The sequence below is a fragment of the Heloderma suspectum genome, chromosome 10 (assembly GCF_057233095.1).
Source record: "Heloderma suspectum isolate Gila_16-S chromosome 10, 16-S_ref, whole genome shotgun sequence".
Taxonomy (NCBI): domain Eukaryota; kingdom Metazoa; phylum Chordata; class Lepidosauria; order Squamata; family Helodermatidae; genus Heloderma; species Heloderma suspectum.
The window spans coordinates 11,361,624-11,372,520 of record NC_139467.1 but is presented as its reverse complement, the minus strand read 5'-3'; the positions used below and the strand labels follow the sequence as shown (position 1 = coordinate 11,372,520).

The window sequence follows — 10,897 nt, the reverse complement described above, 5'->3', positions numbered from 1 at the left end:
CCAGATATGGATAAAGCATAAGAGGAATATTGTCTGTAATGGTCAGAAGTCCATTGCTACTTATTAAACAGTGATGGAAGACCAACAAGCAGTTGGTGACACCCCCCTGGCACTAGATCGGAAATAATGATACAGCATGACACAGAAGGAACTCAAGAATCCCTTCCTAGGCACAACATCCATGCCTCTCTTTTGTGGGACATCATCTTTCTTTTATCCACCTGTATTAAGTACCTTGAGGAGGTGTTGCTCTCATATTCAAATATATAATGCTTCTTGAGCTGCTAAAGAATCTTAAAATGGTTAAAAGTGGGCTTTTCTCTGGGCCTATAGTGAGAATTGTTAAAAGTAAGCTTTTCATTGGGCTTCTAGCAGGAAGGCGTCCTCTTCCATTCTAAAACATAACCTGGATTTTTTCCGACATAGGTTCCCCCTTATTGTGCCCATATTGTAAACCTCTGTTCTGTTTGCATAGCCAGAGCCTCCCCAACTTTGGAATGTACTGCAGATGTCGGTCTCCAGAAAGCAAGCGGGATGGAGCGGCGGACTGGAGACAAGGTGTGGTAAGCCTCTTGGATCTCTTCTCATGCCTGCTGGCCCCATTTTCTCTCACCCAAGTATTCATGGCTCTACTTGCCACTGTGTCAGGCTGCCTCAGGTGTTTCTAACACCATAATGAATGAAGTTAGGAATAATTTGGGCCCGTTTCCTGGCACAAAGTCCTCCCTTGCTTCCACCCGTAGTTACGCTTCTAATTTTAGTCCCTGCTGCCTCAGAAGAGTCCATCCCTAGGGCCTGTCCAGGCTGCAGTTTGACCTGGCCAGGAGATGTAGGGATGGGGTGTGGAATATACGTAGGTGGCACACTTCCACAAATAAAAAATTATCCTCTCCCATTTTTGGGTCTCCCCCTCAGCAGCAAACAATGGAGGTACAGCTCCCCCTAGCTAAGAGGGGAGTGGGACACATCCTTTCTTCTCTGAGTGTTGGGCTGTTGCATCAGACATACGTGTGTGTGTGTGTGTATATATATATAATATGCGCGCGCACATGCAAGGTGGGTTCTGCGCTCTACAAAAGTCACTTGTGTCTAAATGAGGCAATCAAAAACAAACACCTTTATAATTACCCCCTTGAGCATTAGCATGTAGCCCAGAGACCCAGAGAAGAGAGAGCAGTCCCCATGGGGATGGGTTGTGTGAGACATTGGTGTCTGTGTGCACACAACATATGCACAGGCTTAGTGTACCAATAAAAGTATTATATTTTGTTCTGGGAGACCTGAGTTCAAATCCCATCTTTGCCGTGATAGTTCACAGGGGTGGCCATGGGCCAGTTAAAAGCTGCTTACATACCGAACAATAAGCCAGGATTCTGGCGAAACCTGGATTGCCATGAACAAGCTGTATATTGGCACACACTTCACATTCACTCCCATTTAGCTCCTGCTAGTGCAACCAGCTAAACAAGCTGGACATGGCTTGTTTAGTGGGTGGTCTAAACCCAAGATCCTAGCTTGTTTTTCCCAAACAGATCCATAAGCCAAGAACAAACCCTGGTTTACAATTCTGGCTTGTAAATACAGCAACAAACCAGGATCCCAGGTTTAGCACGCAGCTTGTTCATGGTAAGCCAGTATTCATCAAAATCCTGGCTTAGTGTTCCATACAAATGCAGCTGTATTCTCTCAGCTGCAACTCCCCAATAGAATTATTATTATTATTTACATTTCTATACTGCCCCATAGCTTCAGCTCTCTGGGCAGTTTACAGAAATTAAAACATTAAAATACAATATACAAAGTTTAAAATCCATTTACATAAAACACACGGACAATACACACAAAGACCGCATGTAACTAAAACCAACTTAGAACAGTCAATCAAAAGAATCAAAAGATAGATGTGTTTTCATACAACACATAATTAATTTATGGAACTCACTGCAACAGGATGTGTTGATTGCCACTAACATAGAGGGCCTTAAAAAAGAATTGGACAAATTCAGTGGGTGAGTACCTTTGTGAGTACTAGGTGCTGGGGACAAACAGCAAGGGAAGGAGGTTGCTTTTGTGCTCTGGGCGTGGGTTCCAGCTGGCCACTGTAGGAAAAAGGATGCTGAGATTTCTTGGTGCCCCCTTAGTCTCATCCAGAAAGGCTCCCCTTAGATGGCTGCATGGCTAAACTCAATTGCACTGTATTCACTGACCATGCTATTGATATTTAGGAAAAATATGAAGACATACAATATCCCCTATGCTGTATATACAGTAGCACATGTATTCCACACTAAGCGTGCATTTCAGCAGCCAAAAAATTATTGATTGGTGTGTATGTATAATATAGTACATTATATGTAATATAGATCAGGGGTGGGCAGAAGGTAGATCTCCAGATGCTTTTGGACTTCACCTCCCATAAGCCCCTGCCAGCATGGCCAGTGATGCTGATCAAATTTGTAGATAACACAAAATTGGGTGGGATGGCTAATACTTTGGAAGACAGAAACAAAATTTAGAGTTATCTTGATAGACTGGAGCGCTGAGCAGAAAACAACAGAATGACATTTAATAGGGATAAATGCCAAGTTTTGCACCTAGGAAAAAGAAACCAAATGCACAGTTACAAGATGGGGATATGTGGCTCAACAACTCTACAAATGAGAAGGATCTTGGAATTGTTGTAGATCACAAGCTGAATATGAGCCAACAATGTGATGTGGCTGCAAAAAAGGCAAATGCTATTTTGGGCTGAAAAATAGCCCAATAGAAGCATAGCTTCCAAATCACAGGAAGTACTAGTTCCCCTCTACTCAGCACTGGTTAGGCCTCATCTGGAGTACTGTGTCCAGTTCTGGGCACCGCACTCTAAGAGGGATGCAGACAAGCTGGAGAGGGTTCAGAGGAGGGCAACCAAGATGATCAGGGGACTGGAAACAAAGCCCTATGAAGAGAGACTGAAAGAACTGGGCATGTTTAGCCTTGAGAAGAGAAGACTGAGGGGAATTATGATCGCGCTCTTCCAGTACTTGAAAGGTTGTCACAGAGAGGAAGGCCAGGATTTCTTGATCATCCCAGAGTGCAGGACACGGAATAATGGGCTCAAGTTACAGGAAGCCAGATTCCGGCTGAACATCAGGAAAAACTTCCTGACTGTTAGAGCAATACGACAACGGAACCAATTACCTAGGGAGGCGGTGGGCTCTCCCACACTGAAGGCATTCAAGACGAGAGGCTGGACAGCCATCTGTCAGGGATGCTCTGACTTGGATTCCTGCACTGAGCAGGGGGTTGGACTCGATGGCCTTGTAGACCCCTTCCAACCCTACTATTCTATGATTCTATGCTGGGAGTTAGTCCAAAACATCTGGAGTTCTTCCTTCTGCCCACCCCTGGTATAGATACATATGGAGCTTCCTCATACTGAAATACACCACTGGTCCACCCAGCTGACTGTACTGATAGTGCCTTGGTGAGGCCTAAGGCAGAAGCCTACAACACAAGACTCTTGAACTGGTGATGACAAGGACTTAACTTAGGGCTCTTTAATCATACTTTGCATTTATGTAGTAAAAACCCTTTGCACATGTTACCTTGATAGTTCTTACCTACCTTATAGCGTTATTGTCAGAATGATTATTCCTGTAGCAGGTTGCCTAAGGCTACCTAATGGGTTTGATTGGCACTAAGGACTTCCTGCTCATGGTGAGTCACTCTGCTGCAACTTCCTTACACTTGAAAAGTGTGTGCTCTGCCATTACGTTACTGCCCCATCTAATAATCCATTTGCTTATATCTGTGTCATTCACCTCTGCATTTTGAGGGTTCATTTTATCTTGCAACAATCCTGTGTAGTAGGCTGGTGCCTTGTTCGAAGCCCACAAGCATCGTGGCTGAGCAGTGATTTGAATTTGGGTCTCCTGCATCTAACCCGGTGCTCTGTCCTTTGCCACATGAGCCAGTTCCCACAGCCAAGTAGCCCACCTCCTTTAAGACACAGTAGGCTTCGGCTAGGGATGCTGGAAGAATTATTTTGGGGGGTGGAGCTCGACGAGCTTTTGTTGGCTTAACGCCCCAGACTCAGTTCCGACTTCCTCTAGCTGGCCCGACTCAGTCCGCAGCGAGTTGGACCAGCTGGCAGATATTCAAGCTAAGACCGCAGCTTGTTGTGTCATCCAAACCTGGCAAGGGTGTGTTGCTGGCGTGATTAACAAACCATCCACATCCCTAAAACCATGGGTTCTGCGTGGTTTGTTAACCACATCAACCACCCACCCTCGCCAGGTTCAGATGACATGACAAGCCGTGGTCATGGCTTGAATATTCAAAAGCTGCCTGGCATGCACCACAACCCACCATGGCTTAAATAGTGAAAGGTAGTAACCATACTGCTTCTGTCTAGGTAGCTGCAATGTTTACCTTACAATTAAATCTCATCATGAACACACTAAGCGTACACTTACCATCTCATAAAAATGAAGTTACTTACCAATCAAACATGGATATTTCCATTTTTCATCTCATGAAAATGGCTTTGTCCAACCTAGTTAATCGCATTTGCTTCTTGAAAGTTCAGGACTTTCACTTCCTCTGACTAAAGTAACATATGCTAGATAGGCTTGCTGTTCTGTGCAGTGTTAGAGTTGGGCCAATCAAGGCAGAGGAGTTAGTAAAGAAAGAAAGATAATATAGCAAGGTGGATAAAAATTGATGTTTAAAATAAATCCCCAAAACCTGGAAATTGGATGTTTTCAGCCCAGTAACTATCACACCTTGTTTTGACCTATCAATCATGGGCATTTTATTGTTGTTTATTAGTTTGTCTTTTTGGGGGGCAAGGCTGGGCCAAGACAGAGTGAAGCAGACAGGAGCAACACTGGAAAGGAAAAAAGGAAAAAAATTGTTCAGTGTGCATCTTCCTGTATTCTCATACTAAGGCTTCAATCTTATACCCACTGACCTGGGAGTAAGCCCCAATTGAACTCAATGGAATTTATTTCTGAGGAGACATGTATAGGATGGTGCTGTTATGACCAGCACCCATATGAAAAACCCTAGATGGGATTATTTTAATGACATTCCCTCTATAGGTAAAAAGGAAAGCATGCAAAATATATACAGTGAGGCAAAGACCACAGCAAGCCACCATGGGTGAATTTCCTGCAGGGCTTGCCATTTTGCGTTTTAGGAATTCAAGTTGCAGCAAGGGCGTGTCTCAACGTGTTATTACATGCAAACCCAACACGGATGGGTGGCTGGGGTGGTTAACAAGACCACCCATAAGTGGTCTTTCCCCATAAGTTAATTTAGCATGAGAAAATGGATCAAAGTGTAATTGATGTGACATTATACGCCACACATCTCTAACTGTAGAAATTGTGGGAGGAACCCTGTGCATATCTAGAACCTAATGCCATCCATTTAGAGAGAGGAACCAGACAAGATTCCAAAACTGACCAAAGTGGAAGATTCGTTGCGGACAGGAAAGACCAACATTCAGTACAAGTCAGCAGATAAGCCCAATGATGTAAACCAAATGCACCTTCTTTAATTGGAAGTTGCGTCCTTTTTAGAGATAATCCTGGTAGAGAGGAACTCTGCCAAAATTTACAAAATCATTGATTTTCTGAAAATATTTGCTAGGTATAGATAAGGGAATCCCACGTATAACATAAACAGTACAAGGTATAGTATTCATCTTAAGTGTATTTACCTTACCCCAGAAACTCCGCTTTATAGATGCCCATCTATAAAGGGAGGTAGTGGGCTCTCCCACACTGGAGGCATTCAAGAGGAGGCTGGACAGCCATCTGTCAGGGATGCTCTGACTTGGATTCCTGCACTGAGCAGGGGGTTGGACTCGATGGCCTTGTAGGCCCCTTCCAACCCTACTATTCTATGACTCTATGATCTATCATTCTCGAGAAATTTCATTAAACAATTTAGTCAAGTTAAATTTAATCATTTGAAATATACCTCTGGGAGTAAGTATTCCAAGATAAATAATAACATCTGGGCACCATCGAAATTGCCAGTCTGCTAATACACTACAAGATACAGACTCTCCAATCGGCATCAGTTTGAACATTTAATAGAATAACCAAGCAAATTACCAAATTTATTAATCAGCTGCATCAATGCCAGCACAAACAACCAGAGTTCAGAAATAAACAATAAAAGATGTAAAGAACAAAATTTTAAATTCTAAACAATCATGCACAAATCCATGAATACTCCTGTTCTGTCTAATAGCACATGCCAGAGGTCCCAAGCATAAAGCAAATATCAAAGGAGAAAGTGGACATCCCTGTCTGGTTCCTCTCTCAAGTGGAAAAAAAAATGCCGAAAAAGCCCCATTAGTCTGGTGATGTACCCCAGGATAAAACTAGTTTGCATCAGGATAAATGCTGCAGATTTTTTAAGTGCAACTATCCAGTTGGCTAACAAAAACATCACCATTTTCTCTGCTTTGTCCATAAACATTTTAATGCCATCTGGTGAGATCAGCTCTAAAACTATTGCTCATTTGTGCACATAACTGTATTTACATGTATGCAGTTTTTTTTTTAAAAAAAAATCTTCATGGCTTAAAATGGCAACTAAAATAAACACTGGAGGCCACAACCTACAACAGTCAGGCAGGTTAAGAACCTGCTAGATTGCAATCTTAATCTCATCCTCCAAACCCCTTGTTTAAACAGATGGAGGCACGCATACTCACAGGCACATGGAGACATGCAGAATCATCCCCTCTAATACTGAACTCGGGTGGTTGAGTCCTGACAGAGTTGGAGCCAAAATGGGGCCACCGGGAAACAAGAGGGAGGTATTGGCATGTGCAGGTGAACCCTGAGGTCTGTAGAAATGCAAAACATTTTTTTTTTATCTCCAAAGGGGGTACCTCCCTGCAAAACGATCCAAGGAGCACTGAGCATGCTCAGCCCCCTCCAGGTGTTACGGAATGTTGAGTTCCAGTTGGGACAGGGAAACAGGAAACTGGAGATGGGTGAGAGTGAATTGGCCTGCTTGAGCCTTCCTCTATTCTGGAGGAAGGTGTGGCTGTCTGGAACCAGTGGTGCAACTAAAGCTGGATCTCTGGGCCAAAATCCAAGGGCCTCTCGAATGACCACCCAGAGAGCAGCACCACCACCACCACCTGAACCAGCAGCATCCATTCTTATTTTTAAAAGGGGGCACCCAGATGGTCATGTACATTGTTACAGATGCTTACTTTATTATTTTTTGCTTTTAAAACATCTTGCCCCTTTCTACAACTAAATGATGCTTATTCCCAAATAAATGTCTTCAGCATCAGGGCAGCAGAAGCAAACTCCATTTTATTACCGATGTCACAATGGTCCCATGATTTAAGTGGGCTTATAATGTGAAACTGCACATGCTCAGAGTATAATTGCTTTTTTAAAAATCAGGGTTGGTATACAAGGGATTGATTGATTGATTGATTGATTGCTATAATGTATCAGAGATGCAGAAGCAGTTGTAAAGCATGGAATGGTGGTGTGTGTGGTGGGGGAGAATCGACATGTTTGGGTGAAATCCTATGCGTATCTAGACAAAGGGTCCTACAACTCCCAGCATACCCCAGTCAGTATGGCTGGCTAGGGAATGCTGGGAGTTGTAGTTTTTTTAGCCTCTCTAAACATGCATAGGATTGCGCCCTTAGTTGTGTGATTCACACTGAAGTAATACATATGGCCGTCAAAAGCCCCCCCCCCCCGCGACCATTATTTTATTAATTTATTTTGTTTGCAATACTTATATACCACTTAATCAAACCTCTAAATGGTTCATTAAGTCCACAGTCTAAAATTACCTAGCTGCATCACTCTGTCATCCTGAACAGGAGCTCTGCATTTTAGGGGCTGACAAGGTTGATGATGTATTACACAGAGCTCTCCTGCACATGCTTTGGGCACAAAAGAGCATAAGAACTGGTTTGGTGGTTCAGACCAAAGTCCATCTAGTCTAGCATTCTTTCCAACAATGATGAGGCTGATATCCCTAGAAACTCACAAGCCAGTTGTGAAAGCAATGGCTTACCCTTGTTGGTTTGCCCGTAGGGAGTGTTGCATAGACACCCGCAACACCCACAGAAAATGCAAATCTGTGTCCAGGAATAAATGTCACCAGAGCGAGCCTGCACAATTTGCGACCCACCCAAGCAGAACACATCCCACTAGCCTTGTATGGCAGCCTACTAAGGGCTCGATATGCCTCTTGTTTTTTTCTTTGCTGCCCACATGGATCTGAAGTAATGTTTCTTGAGCACCTAGCAGACTGTAATACATAGCCAGTGGACTGCATGTGACTTGGGGGTCACAGGTTGTATAGAATCCTCCATTAGGGGTCCTAAAACAATATCCAAACCCCACAAACCCCAGTAATACAGTCCACAGCTATATTGTCAAATGATGTATAATAACAAGAATGAATACATATGTATATAAATGCAGAATGCCAGTCAAAATCTGTTTTGGCAAATGGCCTTTATCTAGTCCATATCTGTAGATTTTGAGTCCTTTGGAGAAAATCTTTTCCTGTCTACTTCAAATTAGTTCTAGCTGGGCTGCACCTCTTCATTCTTCTTATGGTAAAAGCAAATCCTCACATTTATTGGCCTGCTCAGCAAATTCACCCCCACCCATCAACGAAGCTCACTGGGTAACTTTGAGCCAGTTGCTATCACTCAGCATAACTTATCTCTCAAGATTGTTGTGAGGATAAAAATGAGGAGAGAGCTACCTGTGCCACTCTGAGCCACCTTAGAGGAAGAGCAGGATAGTCAAACTAATAACCGTGTAAATAGACACCCCAAACTTGGAGCAAGTTTGAAGAAGCACAGTTTTTTAAAATTAAATTAAAAATGACCCCATTGAAAAGAGCTGAAATCGTTAGATCAGCAGCTGGGGTGGCAAAGATACTTCCAGGTTTTTTTGAACCAACACCACTGTTTTGGAGGGAGCCCTGCACAAGACTGGAAAAAGTTTCAAATCTTGAGGCACCTGGATGAGCGGGCACTGCAGATTTCCCCAGCCCTGCTCTGCAGCTAAGACGATGTTGAGGTTTAAAAGATGGCTTTGAAACAGATTATCCAAACTGTGGGTCACAGCTTTTATAGAATGAGAGAGGGCCTTAGTCATATAAATTTGCCTTTAATTCTGGAATTAAACTGTACATGTTAAACTAGTACTTTTTAAACGTTTGGCTCTTGGGGAAGCCTTCCCACTCTTCGACTCTGCACTAAGGAACCCCTGCAAATGTTTGCCGTGGAGAATCCTGCATCTTACAAAGGATTCTGAGGGTATGTCCTATGGCACCTTGTGCTGCGAGAGTCCACTCCTGGCCTAACACATGCTCAGTGCTCCCATGCAGCTGCGCATTGTTGAAGGATTGCCCTCCTGTATTGAGCTTCTCATTGAGGAACCCCTGATGAGTTTCCATGCAAATCCAGGAGTTTCCCCAAACTCAGTTTAAAACAACGGGACTGGGTTACCATGTCTAACAAGACGAAATAAAGTACTTTTTCATAGAATGCATAATTTTGTTATGGGATTCACTGCCACAAGGTGGGGTGATGGCCATGAGCTTAGATGGCTTTAAAAGCGGATTAGGCAAATCCATGGTGGATAACTCTTAGTTCTGCTAGTTGTAACACCTACACCATGCCTCCATGTTCAGGATCGGTGTATGCCACTGAATACCATTTGCTGAGGGGTAACAACAGGGTAAGGGGCTATTTATTGTTTACATTTATATCCCACCTTAGCCTCCAAGGAGTCCAAAACAGAGCACATGGTCCTTCTCCTCTCCATTTTATCCTCATAACAACCCTGTGAGGGATATTAGACTGAGAGTCGGTGACTGGTCCAAATTCACCCAGTGAGCTTCATGACAAAGTGGGGATTTAAAGCTGGGTTTCCCCAGTCCATCACTCTAACCGCTACACCACACTGGCGCTCCTATTGCCTTTGATTCTTACTTGTGGGGTTCCCTCCACTCTAGCCACTATGACCAGTGGTCAGGAATGCTGGGAGGTGTAATCCAACAGTATTTGTAATATTTAAATGGTGCCACCAGTATCTTTTTAATCAAGCATATATAGGTTAGGAAGACAACATAAATACTGGCTTCCTAATCTATGTACCTGCAGCAAGACATTCTACTGGATTCAGATAGCCCTAAGGATCTGCTGAAGTCTGTGGTGTACCCTAGTTCTGTAGGGGGGCTTCCTCCATGTCCTTTTTCTCCTGTGGAAGTCAGGGATGAGCGAGTGTGCTCTCCCACTTCTCCAAATCTTTAATGCCAGCTTTGCAGAACTGGCCCTGACTTCATCAGGGAGAGGCAGAAGCTGGTGGCAAACTCCTGTGTTTTACATGGGATGGAAAGCAATCTTTCCTGTTGTACTGGGGGACTTCCCAATCAGTGCCTTTTCTTCAGCCCTGGTCTTTGTCTCTCCCAATCTCTGGCTGGAGGATGGATGGAATCTTTTGCGCTCCCCAACATGCCTGAACAGGGATCCCTCCCCACTTACATTCCTTCAGATCTGCTGCTGCCTGTTGCATGCCCCTTGGCCCAGGAGCAAACAACTGCGGCTGTTCCCATCCCCAATCCTCAGTTTTCCTACCGCTCCTGGAGCTGAAGGCTCTCCCTCCAGTGCAGCTGGTGCTCAATGTTTTACCAGAATTACCCTTCTCAACCTCACAATAGTTCTAACCAGTAAGGTCATTAATATTCCTGCTTTACAGATGGGGGCAGCTCAGGGTGACAGACAGTAGTTAACCTAGGAATGTTCACAGCTCAGCAGGGAATCGAAAGAAGAGGTTCAGGTTCAACACAGGCCAAAGTCAACCCCATTTCTTCTTGTGGCTTTGATGCAGCC

General features: G+C 43.9%; 1 protein-coding gene across 1 annotated transcript in view; it reads left to right on the top strand.

The window, feature by feature from the left end:
• Positions 1–497: 497 nt before the first annotated feature.
• ERF (ETS2 repressor factor) overlaps positions 498–10,897 on the top strand; it is a 28,057-nt gene continuing 17,657 nt past the window's right edge. The window contains exon 1 of the mRNA XM_084814343.1: positions 498–558. Within this exon, the coding sequence (XP_084670469.1) occupies positions 498–558 (61 nt within the window). The remainder of the gene's footprint in view (positions 559–10,897) is intronic.